This window comes from Melanostigma gelatinosum, assembly GCF_949748355.1.
Source record: "Melanostigma gelatinosum genome assembly, chromosome: 4".
Classification (NCBI taxonomy): domain Eukaryota; kingdom Metazoa; phylum Chordata; class Actinopteri; order Perciformes; family Zoarcidae; genus Melanostigma; species Melanostigma gelatinosum.
Window position 1 is genome coordinate 14,844,671 of NC_136637.1, and position 21,030 is coordinate 14,865,700.

General features: G+C 44.9%; 2 protein-coding genes across 2 annotated transcripts in view; both read left to right on the forward strand.

Annotated features, from left to right (window-relative positions):
• Positions 1-6,215: 6,215 nt before the first annotated feature.
• Positions 6,216-14,452, forward strand: LOC306776057 (dynein axonemal intermediate chain 3-like; the record flags this gene model as incomplete). The annotated part of the gene is made up of 14 exons (XM_079266642.1): positions 6,216-6,270; positions 7,255-7,373; positions 7,455-7,515; positions 7,900-8,030; positions 8,275-8,482; positions 8,981-9,165; positions 9,758-9,862; positions 10,505-10,686; positions 10,807-10,923; positions 11,367-11,563; positions 12,045-12,157; positions 13,991-14,080; positions 14,264-14,350; positions 14,444-14,452. The coding sequence occupies 14 exons, from the start codon at positions 6,216-6,218 to the stop codon at positions 14,450-14,452; spliced, it is 1,659 nt and encodes a 552-aa protein (XP_079122768.1).
• Positions 14,453-17,706: 3,254 nt separating this feature from the next.
• syde2 (synapse defective 1, Rho GTPase, homolog 2 (C. elegans)) overlaps positions 17,707-21,030 on the forward strand; it is a 42,463-nt gene continuing 39,139 nt past the window's right edge. Inside the window, exon 1 of the mRNA XM_079267543.1 lies at positions 17,707-19,789. Coding sequence (XP_079123669.1) covers positions 17,743-19,789 — 2,047 coding nt within the window. The 5' untranslated portion in view covers positions 17,707-17,742. The remainder of the gene's footprint in view (positions 19,790-21,030) is intronic.

Genomic DNA, 21,030 nt, shown 5'->3' on the forward strand with positions numbered 1-21,030 from the left:
ACCGTGGTAAAGTCATCCCCCATAAGTCACCGTGTGTGCTTCACAGGAGATAACACTGACAGCTAAGAGGGGCCTTATTTGTTATATTTTGTATGCTATGCTTCTTATTAATATAACACTCACAGATGTTCCAGTCAAAGTGAGCAAACTGAATATTGAGGTAATATGGCAGCTCTCTCATTCAGGGTTATATCTATAACAAGATAAGAAGCTTATCTGTGTTGAGGACAGCACAATATGATGTTTGCTCACACCAACTCAAACACTGAACGCTCACGTTAACACCAATCAGGTCACTGATATTGGCCTTTTATTATGGCTTGGATATTAACTTGTACGGGTTGTAATGTTTGTCCCTGCTATGATCACACAGATGCAGCAAAACACTGCAATGCATTTTATTTGTTTTCAAATGATTTAATTACATGATTGTTTGTGCTCATGAAGATTTTTAAAACCGACTCCTTGTTTTATGGAAATCAGTCAAATTCAAAGATTTTTACTCTGCACAAAATGTGGCTATTAAAAGGTTCACTCTAAAGCTTTAAGATACATTGTTCAAAAGCTAACATACAAATCAACAGCTTTAAAAGGACACTGGTGTGGATATAAATGCAGTGAGGCACAATAAGAGCTCCTTTGAGATGTTTTTCTTCAATGGTAAAATATGAGTGAATAGCTATGACAATAATGGAACGTGAAGCTGCAGGCCCTTGGCAACGCTGCTCTGACAGGGACCATCCACACTGATTTATACCCTGAGAAAGGCTTGTGTCCGAGGGCATACATTTTGTTGCGGTGTGCATTGAGAAAATGGGAAGGCCCATAAACCAGCCGGGACAGAGAGAGAGAGAGAGAGAGAGCGAGAGAGAGAGAACAATGGGCAGCCATCAGGGGGAGAGCTGCAAAGCCCCGCATCCCAACACACACTCACGTGCACCCACATATATATTATCTTTCTCCCCCCACACACACACACACACACACACACACACACAGTTTTCCTCTTCATACACTCGTCGGCCGGCCATCTGAAAGGGAGCCAGCTAAGCAGATGTTCTGCCACTGCCTTCACAAAGGGTACAAGCGACTGGTGGAGGGGAAAAAAAGAAAAACAAACGACCTAATGTTCTACTGCGCTGTTGAGTCAGCATGCCGAGTCTCTTGACAAGAGCTTTTTTTGTGTGTTTTTAGTTAACTCGAGTGTATATGTTGTGTCATACATTCCAATTTTGTGAATTAGTGAGCTGACACCGACGCAAGATGTGTATCCAAGATGTCTTGTGAGGAAGACATTATCCCTTTCAGATAAATGATAGCATAGTGACAGTAACCAGCGGTGTTACATCCTTCACGCAGGTAGCAATACCACAGCCAAAATGTTACATTACAAGTCCTGAAATCAAGATACAGATTTAATATCAGCAAAATTTGCTTTCGACCAGGCTACGTGGTGGACCAAAACCACTCAGCACCACGGCTATTGCTTCTGACCAAATAACATTTGCAGCATTAAAATTGCACTAATAGATGTTATATGTCAAAGAGATATGGCTCATGCCCTCCAGTGAATGTATGGAATAATTGCAACACTTCTTGTTTGTGTCCTCCCTGATGCATATGCCTCTTTTCCGACCCTCGCCTCTCCCTCCACGCTCTCCCTTTTTCTCTCTGCGACACACAAACACACTACGCATCCTACAAGTTTTGACCTGTAAATAAATGCCCAGACATGGTCTAGTCAGTCAGATGGGGAGGCAGACCGAGGCGTCAGGGCCCACACAGCTCCTGCAGAGCAATAACAGATGCTTATCATGTTTTACTGGGGGTAGCAGTGGCGGTGGGGTAGAAGGGAGGGTGAATGTGGGGCCCTGTCGATGAACAGTCTCCGACAATGAATGCCCTGAATCATGGGTAGACATTTTACCATAGAAAAGAGGCAGTAATGCCAGGAGGGTTATAGTGCAGTCAGATTCAGTCAGAGAGAGGGGGAATGTGTGTGTGTGTAGGTATTTGAGATGAAGTATGTGTGCCTTCAAGAGAGGCAGAGAGCGCATGTGCACTCATACACCCACTGCAGCTTTTCAGCAGCTCATCCTCTTGCACATTCCAAGTAGAGGCAACAGCAAACAAATGGCTTAACTATTCATGTGCATTGTTCGTAATCATGTATAAGTTCGGTGAATGTACATGCTTGCACATGGGACATACATATGTGTGTCTATATATATATGTATTTATTCATACACACATATACATATATGTATGTGTGTGTATATGTATGTGTGTGTATATGTATGTGTGTATAGGTGTGTGTGTATATGTGTGTGTGTATATACATACATATATATATATATATATATGTATGTATATACACACATATATATATATATATATATGTGTGTATATACACACATATATATATATATATATATATATGTATGTATATACACACATATATATATATATATATATGTGTGTATATACACACATATATATATATATATATATATGTGTGTATATATGTGTGTGTATATGTGTGTGTGTATATACATACATATATATATATATATGTATGTATATATATATATATGTGTGTATATATGTGTGTGTATATGTGTGTGTGTATATACATACATATATATATATATATATATATATATATATATATATATATATATATATATATATATATATATATATATATATATATATATATATATGTTCCGCTTGTTCCCCCAAGACATGCCTTTTCTGTAGTGCTGCAGCAGGAGCCATGAGCGCAGCCTTCTCTGCCTCTGTTTGACGCCGTGCAGATGACGTTGTAGACTTGCTGCCCTTTGAGACATTACTTTTTCGACCTGAGCCCTTGTTGGAAGCATTTGATTCAACATTTGAAATGCTGTCCTGAGGCTTCACATTATCCCCCTCATTATGAAGATCACCTTCACTATTGAGGTGACTTTCATTGCAAAACAACCATTTGTTTACATCAGCAATAAAGTCATTGACACTGAGCATTTTTAGTTTATACCACATTTCATGCTGATCCACCTCCTCTTCAGGTAACAACCCCATCAACGTTGCATGTATTTCTTTTGCGTCACCACAGAGAACATTATATTTTTCAAATGTACCTTTTACCTCTATTACATAACCTTTATCACCCATCAAATCAACAAGTATCTCTTTTTCTCAATTTAACAGTCCGCTTTTTTACAGTGTAGTCCATAACACCAGATTCAACCCGAGGCTCTGTCTCAGTTAAGAGTTCAGAACCGGCAGCGTGATCCTCTTCCATTGTCAGTTACGCACATTCAATTTTGTGAATACGCGCTCAGTTCATTTATACTGTCACCACCAATTCATTGGAGTTTACGCGCAAAGTCATGTGTGCACTCAATTACAACGATGACCATTCCTTTGTTGGAGGTAGCGATACACATACCTTGGCGTTGAACTGCATAGAGTTGTTCTTACGTTCTATTTCCTCCGTGAGACAACCGCAGCTCCAATCTGCTCCTGTGCGCTTCAAACAGCTCCGTTAGATGGATTGAGTGAGTGGGAGAGTGGGAGACACTGCACTATCCAGTCCCACACAAAGTTTTCACTATTCCCACTCCAGCGACAGCGACACCAACAAACAATCCTGCTGTCAGTAGACCTTTGGCACAGGGAAACCACCAAGGCCTGGTCTGAGTCTCAGCAGCTGGAGCCGGCAGCTGCTGGTCATTCATTTGGACCGACTTGACACCATTGTCATCCATAGCCCTCTTTAGATCCTGCTCGAGGTTAATCATTTTGTCCGACTTGACATCATGCTCGGTCCCCTTTAGACGCTGACAAAGGTCATCCATGTCGTCCGACTTGGCATAGTCATGCTCGGCCCGCTTTCGACGTTGCTCAAGGTCAATAATTAGTTTCGACTTGACATCATTGTCATCCTGAGCCCTCTTGAGATCCTGCTCGAGGTTATCCATTTCGTCCGCCTTGGCGTTGTAGTCATGCTCGGTCCCCTTTAGACGCTGACAAAGGCCATCCATGTCGTCTGACTCGACAGCAGTGTCGTGCTGGATCGCCTTCAGACGCTGCTCAAGGTCAACAATTTTTTGCGACTTAAAAAAAATTGTCACAACTCTTCTCCTTTAGACGCTGCCCAAGGTCATTAATCCTGTCCGACTTGTCATCACTGTTATGCTGGAGCGCCTTTACACGCCGCCCAAGGCCATTCATTTCGTCTGACTTGATATTATTGACATGCTGGACCTTATCGAGAAGCCCCTCAATGTGATCCAAATAGCTCGAATTGTAATCACTGTCACGCTTAGCCTCCTTTAGACACTACTCAAGGCCATTCATTTTGGCCTCATACATATTTATCATTCCTCCTTCCATTGTAGTCCTTCTGGTATCTCTTGAAAGTCCGTAATAACTAATAACTAAGCTTTTTGCGGCCTACCGAGTCCCCAACCGATCCTGAATATTGGTCTTGAGGGAAAGTTGAATTTGAATGGAATGAAACTACTGCGTGCGATCTTGGAGACAGTGCAGAGGGCAGTCCTTTCTTTTTATAAGATGGCTAATGTTGAGTGGGCTTGCCCCTTGACATGCACACTCGAGGGTAAATTGGTTACACACGCAAAACTAAAGATAAAAAATGATCATATATTCTGATGTCTGTAGTGTGTATTTTGCTTTTTCAGGAGATCCGGCAATTGGTGATGGCGTGACTCGCCATTTCTTTGCACGCATCATGTCCAAACTTCAGTATGGTTTTGAGATGAATTTTGGGAAGTGAATATTCACTTTGGCTGATGGCTGGTTGTCAGCTATCGGGCTCTCAGTTCCAGGCTGACAACAGATCTGTCTCTACTTACCCAGAGAATACCTAAAACCTTAAAAAACAAACAAATATGACGCAGCTGCTGTGGCCCTGTAGGTTTCTACAGGATCACCCAAAGTATTCAGTGGCTGATTGATGTTTCCTTCCGGTGACGGTTCCCTATCTGGGTTACTTGTGTATGCTCCTTTAAGCCAGCAGGTACAAGAGGTGGTGATCGCCCGAAGTGGAGGCACCTGGGCCCGGTGCGCTCCCACTATAAGGCTCCGCCTTCCTGGCAACCAGGGGCCCGCTACTATTTACTACTACTTCTTATTGTTGCAGCTAACCGGAACGGGCTGGGTGACACTCCAAAAACCACTCTTCTAATTCTCATGATGCGCAGCTCATTTTCACAGTCTTTGTATTTGAGTTTCTCTTGACGTCCTGTCCAGACTTCAGCTGGACGATTTCTTGGCTGAAGCGCTGCTCTTGGGTCATCTTCACCCAATACACTTCTGCTGCAGTGAGCTCCTCTGAAGTTAGCTCTCCCTGAGTGCTTTAACTACATCTTCGTTGAAGCTATTGTGGTGCTTGTTACTACAATGGAAAAGTAGCTGATCTTGTCCTTGTCGTAGACAAATGACTGGAATCCCACAGATTTACACATTTGGTACAGAAGCCTTGAGAGGAAAACCAACTTTCTGCTCCATAGAGACCAATGTTAAATTTCACTTCAAGAACATCTTCCAGAGAACACACAGAATACTTTCATTGTTTTTGTCTGTCTTTTTATGTATTTGTCTCTATGGACCCTGAGTCTGAAATAAAGTCTTTCTATCGATCTATCGAATACTTCTAATACAACTACAACTTCTACGACTACTACTACTACAAATATCACTACTGCTGACATTTGTTTAAGCTACAAAAACCATTCAAATATCAAAATGTTCAGCTGTTTCAGGAGAGGGGTGATATGACTTCATATTTTTAATCTTTAAACTTTGAATTATTAAGCTTTTTGCAATTTTGAATGGGATCTCTATGGAGAAAATCTTCAAATCCTGTTAAAATTCTTCAACTTTCAAAGCCTTCTTCTTCCTCATACTTTCAGCTACAGGCACCATAGTTAGACATTTCAACTAGAAGGGTTTTCAGCAGTGCAGTTTAAATGCTTTCGGGCGTCAACATTTTTTCAGACAGGTAGTCTCCCATTTCTTAATTTTCAACAATTGTTTTACAATTGTTTTGCAGCTTTCCAACGCATTTTCAGCAGGAAATGCATTTTCTAGTTCAGTGATACTTCCAAAACAAGGCCCTCATAGTTGCAGAGCACGAGCCTCGCTGACTGTCAGCTCTTTGCAATATGCGCAGGCTCCTTTAGGGCCAGAAGATGATCGTGTGTGTCTTGGCTGCTCATGAAGAGACCTGTCTTTGTCTGGCTGAAGGTCTGCCTTTATAAACACAGCTTTAGTGGCTGGCGGTTATAGACATAATATGTTCACTAACTCAGCCAATAAATCTGTTGCAGCCCTCAGGCAGTCTGTTATTAAGCTTTTAATTAATCCCTGTGTGATTAATACTAAGCTACTTCAAATAATTGACTCATATTTATTGAGTCTAGACTGCCTGCCTCTGAGCCCTATATTTTCTTTGCCTTTTGTTGTCCCTGATGCTGAAGTCCCTTGCACCGATACAGCAGTAGCCTCTGTAGAAGAAGCTGCACCCTGCGCTTTTAACAGTACCACATGGTTATTTTCCCCTCGTGGGGATTAAGCAACAGTTGAGCAGCAGTGCAGTGTGGTGAAAGTGAAACAATGTCTACATCTGTTGCTGTGCGGTGTCGTCTGTCTCACATCTTTACACACATCTCAACTGGGGGAAAGTGGATTTGGAAGATGTGTGATTGGGTAATCTGATCTGACCTTCAAGAGCTAATCTAACAGAGTGAAGCTGAGCCTTGATTGGGAGCGTCCCGCTGATAAGGGGGTGTGGACGGATAGTCCTGTACTGTCCCTGACAGACAGTTGGGCTTTTGTGATGGAAAAGGCTTCTTCCATCACTACCAGTCCTGCCGATCTCACCCCTCCCACCCTTCTCCCTTACTGTCTCCCTTCTTGCCACAATCCCCACAACTCCCACCTCCACCTCTTTTGTCTCCCGCTCCCCTCTTACCAACCCATTCACCTCAGCCATACCCCTCCCCACCTCCTCCTCTTTTGTCCGTCCATCGTCTTGTTCATGGTCAGATTACAGAGCAGGCTGCACAATCTCTCTTGTTTCCCTTTACTTTAAATATATGTTTTTAATGTTCCTTGTCTTTCTTTGTCTATTGTTCATTCCCTTATGGTTGTGTTTTCCTTTGGTTTGGGATTATCTTTCCTTGCAAACAAGACCCAGACTTACTTACATTCTACACTCTCCACTGACAGAAGCAGCTGATGATGGCAGCTCAAAGGTCGTCCCAGACTTCAGACAGCTCAGAGTGCCCTCAGCTGAGACCCTCACTCCTCTGGAAGATGTCAATACCAAACTCTTCATTGGAACAGAGGTAAACAGAAGTGAGAAAGATATTTAAAAAGAGGTGTACCATTTTGAACATGTTCCATGATGTGTCTGTTCTCACTTCCAGTTAGGGGAGATTTGTTACATCGACTGGAAACTGGTAAAGGACGACGCTGGACGGCTGCACAGTGAGTATTCTGCTTTACCGTCATTAAAGTCAGTTTAAAGAAACATAAGCTCATTAACTGTAAATCATGCCTCATTGGCTTTCTTTGAAACACACCAGCATGTGTTTTTTTTATTAGTTTAACATTATCAACAATGGTAATTGTATCCTCAAAGTCTTGAGCCAAATGAAGCAATTGGCAATAATAGATTTAATCCTAGAAACAAGTCTGCACAAATTATAAAAGTTATTGAAATAGACTACTGTAAGGCAACTCTTTGGTTTGGCAGCCAATGTGAATGTAATCACCGTGGACGTAGAGAGCACTGAGGGTTAATTGCTCCTTGTATTGCAATTACTGTCAAATATAAAGTGTGCCTTCTATTTCTGTGCTCCTCTCTCTCAGGTGCCAAGCCCCTCCACTGCTTCAGCATCCATCACTGGCTGGTGAATACGGTACAGCTGTCGCCCTTCTTCACAGACATTGTTTTGACAACAGGAAGCTGGAACTTTGCCATCTGGAAGGAGGGAGTCATGGTAACAACACCTGTCACTTAAATTACCGTAGCAGACAATGCAACCAGTAAAAAGCACGCCCACATACTCGATTGAATTACAACGAAAATGGAATAAACACCAAAGATCAAAGTTATCCTAGACTTTAAACATAATCAATGCCACATAGCACAATAACAAGCATAATATAAGACATATATCAGACCAGAATAGTTGCATTTTAAATCCATTGACTCTGTTTGATGTCTTGCACTGCGACATCCAGGATGGCCCCATCATTGAGTCACCAAGGTTTGAGAAGTGGTGCACTGCGGGATGCTGGTCCCTGTCCCGACCCGCTGTTTTCTTCATTGGGAAAGAGGATGGCAGCATTGAGGTGTGGAAACTTCTGGAAAACACCAATGAACCTGCGCAGGTCCACCCACACGTCACCAACGCCAAGATTACCCTCATCAAACCCTGGACAGCCTCCCGTGAGTTCTTGGCCTCTTTGGTGCACAGTCGAGTAGTTAGCATACATGTATGTGTGGCTCCCTTAAAGATGCATGACTTGTTTTATTATGTTTTGATTCCAACGTGTGGGTCTCACACCCAAAGCACAAAGGTTTGCCTGAATGAGAAATACATGGAAGTAAGCCTGTGACCTAGTTGAGGCATTAAACCTGAGTGTGCTGGATATATCATTCATACGTTATGTGTATGTATTATTATAGTAACGTGTAAATGTATTTATAAAAGTAAAAAGTCTCAAAACATCAAAACATTCCTAGCCCTCGTGGAAAAAATGGTGTTTTGAAATGTGAGTATCAGCATCTTGACAAGTGACCAACAAGTGATGTTATTATTGAGTACTTCATCCGATGTTCCTCATGTTCTGTCTTCACTGAGGTTTGAATCTATCTCATTTTTATGTATACTTCCTCTCTCTACCATCGTTCTTGTCTGTATCGATTGTGTGCTCTCTCACCAAGGTCACCCCGACGATATCGTCCCCTTGGTCCTGACATCAGCCACCCAGGAGCTCTTCGGCTGCCGCGCTGATGAGGACGTCACAGGGGAGAGCCCTTACAAGCTGCTGAAAAAAGACGAGATCATACGGGACTTTAAGACAAGAGCCAAAGCGTCCGATTTCAGCCCCGTGAAGCAGATTGTGCTGGTGAGGCTGATCCATTGTCATAGAGATCACTCAGACAATACCCCCCCGACACACTGTGATGTTACACAGACCCCAAGTTAAGGGAACAGACAGAGTAACCAGTTCAGCCTCATTCCCCCTCTGTCTCTGAGCAAAATGAATGATATGAGAACCACCACCTCTTGCTTTTAGCATTTGTGTCCATTCTGCCACAACACTACTCTCAAAAACTAAACTCAAAGTTAAAACGTAATGAGACCAGAGAGCACCCTAAGGGAGCCATAAAGGCTCATCTGTTCTCAGTCCTTTATAATGTTCTCTTCTTATTTGGGACTAAGCCAAGGTCTTACCGGGTGTGTGTGTGTGTGTGTGTGTGTGTGTGTAGGTGTGTGTGTGTGTGTGTGTGTGTGTGGTTTTCTGTCTTTTTCTTTCTTATGAAGTCCACAACATCAGTTCTCAAGTCTGAAATCTACATCTCACTCTGTCATCTACTATCTCGACCAAATGACAAAGTTGCCAGAATCAATTAAAATACACTCCATTCATTATGTATACAGACACATTGCCATGAAGAAGCTGCATGTTGTGAATTCTTCATTTCTGTATCTGACAGGACTACCCAGAGGATGAGCTCTTGCTGGTTTTTGACAGGGACTTGATCTATGGCCAGAGCTTCTACCTGGTTCTGACCCCCGAAGCTAAGGTAAGAATCTTAAACGTAGGTCGACGTAGGCTTGGTTTGGGTAACACGGTTTACTTTTTCCTGTTGTTACTCACATTCTGTCCACGACTTGGTCTTTGAAGTGTGGTGCAGTAACACTACACCAACTAAATATGTAAATATGACTAATTATGAGAATACATGTGCCAGTCATTTAGCATGCAGTGTGGCACCAATATTTTGTTTCAATTTTATTCTGGTTCAATCCTGTCGGCAGGAATGTTCACTATTGTTTACTTTCCTTTCATATTCGAGGTATGTACACTATTCTATCAGTCACGCTATCAGTCATGGCTCGTTGTGACTGTGTGGGCCGATTTCATGTTTAGCAATAAAAAAAAGTCTGACTTTTGCGTGTTTCATGTTCTTCATACTGGATCATCTTGTAATGCTCTCCAGGTTGTGCAGTCACCAGAGCCTGAGACACCAGAAGTCATTAAAACCCCAGAACCAAAGCCAGAACCAAAGCCATCTCTTAGCAGTGAGCAGGAAATAGATGCAGAATCAGTCAAGGAGACCAGAGAAAAGGTGCTGCAGTATATAACAAACACATCACATTTGCACATGACTTCTGCATGTTTCCCATTCACCCTTGTCCTTTCTTTAAACCTCTCTTTTCTGTCTATGTTTTCTCATCAGCTGTGCTTCAAGTTCAGACTGAGGAGGAAGTTTGGGGCACCAGTCTGTTTCTCTGATTCCGTCACACAAGTCATAGGGTTTCCTTCCGACCAAGACCGCAGACTCAGCATCAAACTGATGCAGAGGGACTGCGGGACTCAGGCTGTTTCCAGACTGCAAAGCAGCAGTGCTCAGACACAGTGGTATGCCAGCAAATCAGTACACATAAAACTGACTTGTTCCATGGGGGGACATCTCTTTATTATTTGAATAGTAACTCCACCTGCACCAACCTATTGTAAAGTTATTTGTTCACTTTACAGGACGTTGCCGAGGAATATGTCGACCCAGTACACGCCAAGAGAGTTGAGTTCTGAAGAAGAAGACAACATCCTCCAGTCTGACAGTATGAAGGATTTCTGCAAGTCAGTGACCCCAAGGTAAGATGACATATTCCTGAAATTCATGGTGTCTTCTGTCTGCTGTCTAAGGGTGTATTGTATAATGACGACTGATAGTCAACACAAACTCGTAAATTCCTGTATCAGCCTCAGGGTTCTCAAACCCATCCATTATTACACCTGTGGGAGCATTCGAATATTCCAGAACAATACCTTCAGAAGGCATTCACCTTGTCAATGTGCTAGATTTTGAGATGTTATAGTTTCCTCCACAGCGCAGACTTTGGTTCTCAAATGAAAGTTTAAATTATACGTTGTAATCTGACACGCTACCCTCAACCCTCCTTTGTGTCCAGGTAAGCACTAAGGAGTATTAGCACACGTTATACTGTAGCTATGAAGAGAGTTGCTGGATGAAAACTAAACATAATGCACAGGTTTTGCCAGATTTGACATCGTTACATTTAGTTTGTTTTTTGCAGAATGTTGTACGCCCTTCAGCAGGAAGGAATCATGAATGTGTTCATTGATGACTGGAAGGCTCTGGGGACAGCAGCTAAAGACGTTGACTGGTCTGGGAAGGATTTCAAAGGTTTCAAGCTTCATAAGGCCTTCTCAGACCAGCACTACACCAAGGACAAGAAGATCAGCAGCGTCAATTGGCACCCTACCATCTACGGTAAAGTGACAAAATCTCAGTCAGAGGAAAGTTTTGTCCAGAAGATTTGTAGACATTTTCCCACACCAAAATACTTTATAGCATTAACTCCCTCAATACTTAGCCAGTAATGGTTTTAAATGTCTATCTGGTAGAAAAATGTTGACAAAGATAGTGTTGATGGACAATGTTGGCAACAAATATAACACAAATAAATGACATTCATTCTCTCTGCAATCTGTCACTGACAAGTATTTACATTTGACATTCCATCCATTGTAAAAGCATTCATCTTCTTCAGCGCTGCTTTGTCATGTTGCTAAGCTGTCATCACCCTCAGAGTCGGCTTCCAGCAAGATCAAGAATTATGATATCAGTGTCACAACCATGATCACTGTGAACATGTGTTATTCAAAGGGGGATCAGAGTTAAATCCAGTAAAGTCAAACCCGACTTAATGTTTCGCTGATACATTGTGTGATGTGTTTTTTTGATGTGATAGGTGTGATCGCTGTGGCTTTGACTGCCAAAAGGCAGGAGCAGGAGTCCACAACGTTTGGCTCCGAAGATTCTCTCATTCTCTTTTACAGCTTCTCCGACCCCTCTAATGCCCAGGTATGGAAACGTATAGCAGCAGTTGGGACCACCTGAGTGAATGTGGAGAGTGTACAAGCTGGTAAAGAGCGTGAAAAGACCATATTTCTATGTCTCTCATTGACAGCACACAAGCTCATTTTCACCTCATATCTGTTTGAGACACACTTTGATTTCATGGCTGAAAGGATTTGCTGACTGCTGTCATTTAAGTCTTTTATTTGCTTTAGCAACATTTGAGAGGCTCTATTGATTTGACAGAGGAGCTAAATCAATGAAACTGAGCTGCTAAACCACTCAAAAGTAATATGAGTTCTGCATGATATGCCTTCACTGGTGCATGTGTCATGCTTTGGTTTCACTGTCTGCTGGAGCAGTGATCAAAGGGGCAAAGGGTACTGTGTAGAGCAGGGATTCCCAAAGTGGGGTGCGCGCACCCCTGGGGGTGCGCGAGCTGCCTCTAGGGGGTGCGCGAGAGGAAAAGTGTAATGGCGGTGCAGTCCTGTCTCCTAAAAATTACGTTCCCCCAAAACTAAAATGCATTCTCAATTACGTTTTACCACGAACGTATTTTCTCCCTGATTACGTTTGTGTTTGACGTACAAATACGCTTCTCATCAACATATCTTTGCTGTACTCTAGTCTTTATTATTTTTCTGTGATCTGCCTCGCCTCTACCCCGCCACCCACAAGTTATTGACCCGCGGCCTGTTCCGAGGGCTGACAGACCTGACGATCGGGTGCCTCGCGGCGGGGCGGCTGGAGACCTCGCGTCCCAGCGCCAACGAGTGAGCGCCCGCCACTCGGAACCATAACACCAAGTCCCGGATTTCACCCGGGGGACATTCTGGAGGTATTGTGACCGGGTGATGTGCCTCGTTGCTGGGGCGGTATGAGCCGAGAGTGGCGGGGTGTTATGGAGGTATATATTACAACTCGGTGTTGTTCCCGTGCGTGGATGAGGGCATTTCTGCCGGAGACAGGCGGCGTGTTGTGGTGGTATTCTGACCGCGTAATAGGGAGAAGGAGAGGGAAAAATGTTAAAGAGATGGTGGAATGTATGATTGGAGAGAGAGAAGCGAAAAAGTTGGACGTGATCCCGGTGTCCAACAACACTGTCGCGCGCATCGATGCTTTGTCCGAAGACATCCTGGCTACATTAGTCGGTCGCGTGAAGAAGAGTGAGTTTTACTCTCTGCAAGTAGACGAGTCTACAGATGTGGCCAATCTGGCCAATCGTCCGTTACCTTCGTAACGTTATGTCCGTTACCTTTTCGAAGGCACGGTGCAGGAAGAGTTTGTGTTTTTTATCTTGTAAACAAACGCCACGCGCGAGCAAACTGTTCTCTCATTAGTCCAATTTTTATGCGGCTCTGTTGCTTTTTTTTTTTTAAGGTGTGTGTGTTTGGGGGGGGGGGGGGTTGGGGGTGCGTGAACCCGGTCGGGATGTAGAAGGGGGTGCGTGGCCTAAAAAGTTTGGGAACCGCTGTGTAGAGGAAACCAGAGACATCGCATAGTTTAAATAAAGACATTTATTTAGTGTGGGGAGTAAAGTGCTGTAGTTCAGTGTTGCAGCTCATTTTAAACTCCAGGAGATTCAAACATGATGCCGAAAAATGACTTCTCTGTAATACCATGCTGCCCCTCATGGGTCTTTTTTCCCCTTATGCCTGATGAAATGGAATCTGCTGTACACAGTGTACGCTTGGGGTTTTGTGGATTAAACGCTGAACTTTGAATGGCGAGACTGGAATAAATAAATATTCAGGATGGCAGGCACCCAAAACATGGAAATGTCTACTTCGAAATGTAATATTTCTGCCCTGTGTACGTGGGTTTCTCTGTTGTTTGCAGTTGCTACTGGAGTGCCCAGATGACATTTTTGCCTTTGAGTTTTGCCCTTCTGATCCAAATATTATCGTTGGCGGCTGCAAGAATGGCCAGGTGCTGACGTTGACTCTGCTCTGCATCTCTGGTTTGCTGCATCTGCTTCCTTTTCTGCCTCGTAGTAGTTTTTGCATCCTATCACTTTTCCATGCCCCTCCTTTCATTATAAGGGAAGATCATTAAATCGATGTCCTGTATAATTCCAATGAAATGTTTCGTCTGTCGTTGCTGTTCTCTCAGGTCGTGTTGTGGGACATTTCTGCTCACGTCGCACACTTACAGGGAACACAACCTGTTAAGAAGGTCTCTGTCAACACCGACACATGTGTAAGTACCCATATCCTTCTCTAATGTGCACAATGTTGAGACACGAACACATGGTGTTCTGTATCTGAGTTGGTGTATTACATGTTGTATCAGTCACCGTAACTCTTCGGCTAGTAATGATGTCAGCGTGGTTTATTCAAGTATGGGTCTTCAGTGTATCAAAGCAGCATATTTGCTGTATGACAGAGTGAGACGATGACATGTTGACTCCTGAGTTCTCCCCTCATCCTCACTCTTTCATGAGATGGGAATGAAGTGGCCTAATGGTCCTTTTCAAGCCAGCCACAGCTGTCAAAACCAGTTCCACAAACGTACTAAAGCCAGGAGTGAATCTCAAAGAAGGTTCTACCATTAAGTGACTCCACTGCTCAACAGAAACAGCCCGGAAGGCCTCGGCAAACACCACAGTCAGGTTGAAGTGACCTGGCTTGAACTTCAAAGAGGGCTTCTCTTGTGGCTTAACATCATAGTAAACTAATATTATCACGGCTGCCCTGTTTACATGGCATTATGTGGAATAATAAAGAGAGGGAGTTAATGATACGTGACAACAAACACAAAAACTCCTTCATAGCCTGTTGAGACGTCCACAGACCAAATATTAAAGCAGTTCTGTCGCTTAAAGCCTGACCTCCACTGACATCTTCTGCTCGGCGGCTGTATTTAAGGTTCAAGTGAAGTATGTTTCATTTCTTTCTCTGCTGTCTCGGACGCTCTCAAAGTGTTTGGCTGCGAGCAGGGACATGGGTTAGCTGCAAGGTCAAAGAGGAGAAGATCACTCAAGATACACTTCAGATAAAAGTGTCAGCCCGATAATCGGCAGTGATCCATCATCTGGCAGGCTGCGCTTTTTAGGTTGCCGTTGCCATTGGAGGATGAAAAATAGCCTTTGCGGGTGTGTAATAATGAAGATGAAACTATGAAAAGACACATTCCTCATGACATACACAATCCTGCTCATTTGTAAATGGTAAGAGACGATCCGGAGCCGCTAGGTTGTCGGCATCCTCCTTATTGCTTCTCTGTTGTTCTCTGCAGAGGGTCGAGCACATTTTTTCTCCTGAGACGAGAGTTGTTTTCCCTGCTGTTTGCTGGAATGCCTTCACAGCTACCAGTGAAGGTGGTAATTTAAAGTCCTGGCTCCCTGCACTCACGCAGAATTTATTTCACATTTCGGGGACAAATATGTGTTGAATTTCAATAGAGAGGCTGCAGCTACATTTCGCTTACCATCACCCAGACCCAACGTTACATTCTCATCCTGGGTATGAGATTACATTTATAGAGCTGCATTACTAAAAAGGAAACATTCAGATAATAATCGGAGCGTTCCTCATCCTTAAAACACATTTGCAGTTTTTAATTAAAGGTTGAATGAAATATATTGAATACACTGGCAGTATGTAAATGCGTACATTTACTCCAGTGCATATCATTCTGAGGTAGTTTTACTAAAAAGTATTTAATGCTTCTTCCTATTCCTAAGATTGTATTTTGACTCCATTTGACAAGAAGTTGTTTTTCACATTAAAAGCTTCATCCAAAATATACAATCAGCTTCTAAAATATGTTATATTGTTCTATATTGTTGTAGATAAAACTACCCCAAAATATATAAGGTATAGTTAAAACACGTGTTCATGCATCATAATATTATGATAACCTATATTTAATTTATAGTACATTTTGCTGATATTTTGTAGTTTTTCTTCAGTACAACCTTACTCATAAGAGTATTTTTCTATTGCAATATTTAATACGGTAGTGTATATATATATATATATATATATATATATATATATACTTAAAGCTACTTAAAGCTACTGCAAGGAACATTCATTTTGTGTTGATTTTGGCTGTCCTGAGGACAAAAGTGCTCGTGTTTTTTAGTACCAGATTCCCTTTTCGAAAACCTCTAATTTTACTGGTCTGGGTCTGATAGCCTGCTCCGCTCAGTCCTGGTTCTGGAGTCCCTTCCTTCCCCTCCTGCGGGCCCAGTAATACGGCCTAATACAGGCCTCCAGCAGCAGCGTGGTGGCAGTGGTGGCTCCCAGTGAGGACCGGAGGAGCATTGAGCCAAAGCTCTCCTCCCGGCAGGAGGAGGACATGATACTACTGGGCGCTGAGCTCTCCTCCTCCCTCCTCCCGGATTTTGGGTCTGTCCACGGAGGGCTGCATGGTCACTGCCGGATGTCCTGTTGGATGTGCTGAAGGAGTTTCATCTGAACAATATAGAAATAGACCAAATTCTCGTTTACCTATAGATCATATTGAGGCATCAGTATTACAATCAGACTGTTTCATAACCAGTTTAAAGTTCCTCACCATAACTTTAAGTAAAATATACTTCAGCATGATTGATGATGTCTGAAACTAATTATTTTTTATTATTGATGAACCGGTAATTAAGATTTTTAATTTGCTTTGATGAATTATCAACATTTGTAACAGCAGAATTGATGACTTGTGATTAAAATGTTACATTCGTAAACATTTATTGATGACAAGAAACAAAAGCGAGAGGGATTTTCAACAACCTGGCAACCCAAAAGTACTTCATGGCTTATAACCACAGACAGATAATAACGATAAGAAGGCTAGAGACAATGAGTCCACCAGTCGATTGTTTGAAAATTAATGTGCAACTTTTTTCTTCATTATTAGTAATCTCAATAAAAAATGTCGTGTTTCCATATTTTCAATTATGATGATGTGCGGCGTGTGTGGAGCAGAGAGAGAGAGGGGGCGTGTGTGGAGCAGAGAGAGAGAGAGAGAGAGAGGGGGCGTGTGTGGAGCAGAGAGAGAGAGAGAGAGAGAGAGAGAGGGGGCGTGTGTGGAGCAGAGAGAGAGAGAGAGAGAGAGAGAGAGAGAGCGAGAGAGAGAGAGAGAGAGAGAGAGAGAGAGAGAGAGAGCGAGAGAGAGAGAGAGACAGAGAGAGAGAGAGGGGGCGTGTGTGGAGCAGAGACAGAGAGAGAGAGAGAGAGAGAGAGAGAGCGAAAGAGAGAGAGAGAGCGAGAGAGAGAGAGAGAGAGAGCGAGCGAGAAAGAGAGAGAGAGAGAGAGAGAGGGGGCGTGTGTGGAGCAGAGAGAGAGAGCGAGAGAGAGAGAGAGAGAGAGCGAGCGAGCGAGAGAGAGAGAGAGAGAGAGAGAGAGAGAGAGAGGGGGCGTGTGTGGAGCAGAGACAGAGAGAGAGAGAGAGAGAGCGAGAGGTGGTGCAGTTAAGCTGAGTGAGTGAGGCGACAGAGCGGAGGTGACAGCGGAGAATGGAGAGGAGTCCGTCCGCCCGGCGAGCTTTGACCGCGGCGAGCGAGGAGAACCCACTCGGCCCTTTCCTTCTGGAGCCATCGTGCTGAAAGAAACCGGGAGGACTTAACTGGGGGGCAAAGGAAAGGAATGGCTGATCCTCTGCGGAGGACTTTATTAGCGAAACTCCGGGGGAAGAAATCCAAGAAAGGAGCGACGGTCGGCGGTGGATACTGCGCTGCTGCTGCGGCGAATGGGGGCCGAGAAGGTAAAGAAAAAGTTTTGCAGACGCAGCGCGACTCCGACGAGGCTCGCCCGGTAGCAGTCTCGCTCGCGGGGCTGGATTGCACGACAGAGAGAATGAGTACGTACGAGAATTGTGTTGACGGGGCGATGGTGCAAACAGAGGGGGTTGTTGTAGTAGTCCGGGAGAGTCGCTCCGCAGTGCTGTCCGGCGCAAGTCCTCATGAGCGGAGCAGCGGGGGCAGGGTTCGGGTTAATGAGGAGCTCCCGGGGGTCTCACTTCAAAGAGACGTGCGCTTTGGGGGGCGCGAGTTTGGGGAGGCAGATAGGAGCCACCGGGGGCCCAGATCCGCCGGCAAAATCGCGTTATCTGCGGGGATCCCGCTCGGAGGACCGCATGTCCAGAGGAAACACTACGTCTCGGTGCCGCGGCAGTGCAGCGTCGGGGATTCAATCGGGTTCGGGGACAATTCAAATCACATTTTATACCGAGCACAGGTAGAGCCGCATGCCGGGGTAGGCAAACCACCAGAGGCCCGGGTTGCTGCTGCTGATGGCGATGGGACGGAGCTCAGAGACGGGGGACACTGCCGGCACATGGCAGGGACAGTAGTGGCTGTGCATGAACACAACGCCAACCGGAGTGTTGACAACAACCAAACTTCGGAGACAGACTCGCTCGTTTGCGCTGAACCTGTGCGTCCAAACAGCACGCAAAGAAACACGCAAGAAAACATCGTAATCAGAAACGTTGAGAGTTACGGGCCCGAGTACGCAGGGGACATCAGAGGGCCTGCGGGCGGTCTGCAGAGCCCGACCTTTTTCCCCACAGAGTTAGAAATATGCGACATTAACGTGGCGTCCCTCTGCGCCACAGAGGGGTCACTGAGATACACTTTAGATAGTGAAGATGAGGATTATTATGATAACGAAATTCTGCCTTTTTATGAGACGATCAGAGCAAAAGGTGATATTGCAGAGCTGCCACAGCCTGGTCAGGATAAAGGACAGCTTGATGGTAGCAACAGTGCACAGGAAACAGACAGACTCAGGAGCCAGCTGAAAGAAGCTTATTACCTTCTTATCAATGCGATGAATGATATCAACCTGGATGTCCAACAGATGAGCGGTGGTTTAACTGAGCAGCAGGCCACCTCCTCCTGTAGTAGCCACTCCAGGGACAGCCTGTGCTCGAGGTTGTCCGCCAAAAACATGGACAGTGACTCCTGGTCCTCGGGAGGCGACCACAGCCCCCAGCAGGTGTCTGACACTGACTCACTCCTGCTTTGCCTCAGTGGGAACCTCGCGTCAGGCCTCGAAGGCCGGCTGAACAGCAAGAGTATGGTGAACCTGTCCTTGACCAAGAGGAGACCCACATTACGGCGCTCTGTGAGTGACGGAGCTGTCAGGCGTGCAGGTGGCCCCTCGCTCTGTGTTCAGAACCCTGGCGGTGCAGACACCAGTGGTGATAACGGGGCCGCAGAGACAAGAGTAGGGGCCGAGCTGTCAGAACCTCAGGTGCTTTGCAACGCCGTCAGCAGCGATGAGCTGCTACAAGACGCCGGCGACGAAGACCGCGGCGGGCAGCTCGACGAGCGCAGCGGCTCAGTCAACAGCCTCGCAGGTTCTTCGGACAGCAACGCGGATGCGTCTACAAACCAGGGTCACGACGACAAGCGGGAGCCCCCTGACGTCCGAGCACAGGGGGCCCACCCTGTCAACAAGGGCCACGGCGTCACTGTCAACAAGATGCAAGAGTGGATGCACAAGGGGCGTTTGCTGTCCTCTGAGATGAAGCAGCGCATCGAGGGCTCATCTTTGCCCCGCGGCGGAGGCCAAAGCCAGGACCGGCCCTGTCCTCAGGGTAACCTCGGCGTGTCTAAAGCGGGGGTCCCGACATCCAGCCGAGGGGTTAAATCTGTCAAGGCCAAGTCCCCACAGCACCAGCAGCCAGGTAGGAAGGCTACACGGAGTGGCCTCAACTCCCGTGGATCCTCTAAATCAGAGACCTCTCCCTCCTTCCTCCCGTCTGATTATTGTCATCCTCCTCCACTCATAGTAAACTCTGGTGGCGGTTCACCCTGCACTTCTTCTTCTGGATGCAAAGCAAAGGGACGAGACACCTCAGACCTCTTTGCTTTCCCTTTCAAGATTCTCTAACCGGTGGCGGGTTCTGTCCTTCACACTAATTTAGGTGCATTTTAACACTAAATTAATCGCACATCACAGTGTAGTTCAGTGACAACTAACTCTCTCTCTCTCTCTCTCTCTCTCTCTCTCTCTCTCTCTCTCTCTCTCTCTCTCTCTCTCTCTCTCTCTCTCTCTCTCTCTCTCTCTCTCTCTCTCTCTCTCTCTCTCTCCTGTGCAGTGGTGTCTTTCATGGTGTTGGTTGGTTTATGTGTATGTGAATGACTTGTACGAAAAATTCCAAATGATTTTCTGATGTTTTTGTGATGTGGTGAAAGAAAACATCTGCGTCATGAAACCGTTGACGCTTTACAGAGTCGGCAATATCACCAAATTTCCCTCTGCAAGATGGAGTTTGCCCGGTACTTCTTATCCATGTTGACACGAATGACCAACTTATTATACACACATTTAATTGCGTTTACATCATTTGATGCTTTACACTGCCTTGCAGTGACGGTAACCTGCAATACATTACAAGGGGTGCACATGCTGCATATACATTTAGTCACCACTTCACTGTGTAGTGCATGGATTTACTCCATGCGTTGCTCCTTTTGTCCACGCTGCCCCGAACTGACTGTGAACAGGGCCGTTTGCTCGTTTCATCACAGGATTCGGACACTGTCTGAGTGGAAAACGTTGTATTGACATTTGTTGCACACGATGTGGGAACGGACTAGTGTGGATCAAAGACATGTCACCACCTTTTTGTTCTACCGCTCATGGCGTTGTATGTGTGCGTGTTTGTGAGTGCCAGTGTGCGTGTGTGTGTGTGTGTGTGTGTTGTTCGGACAGCGTTTTCCAGAGTGAATCGATGGCGGTTGTTGACTTGTCAGTGTGCTGTGCTGCTAGAAATAGAGTGTGATCTCTGAGGCTGCTGTGCGGAATGCCAGTGTTTGACTTCCAGCCACAGTTGGCCCGAACATAGCTCCATCTTTTACGACTCAAACTCTTTCCTCTGCTGTGTTGTAGTTCAAATAAAGTCGGGGCACTTCTTGGTATTAG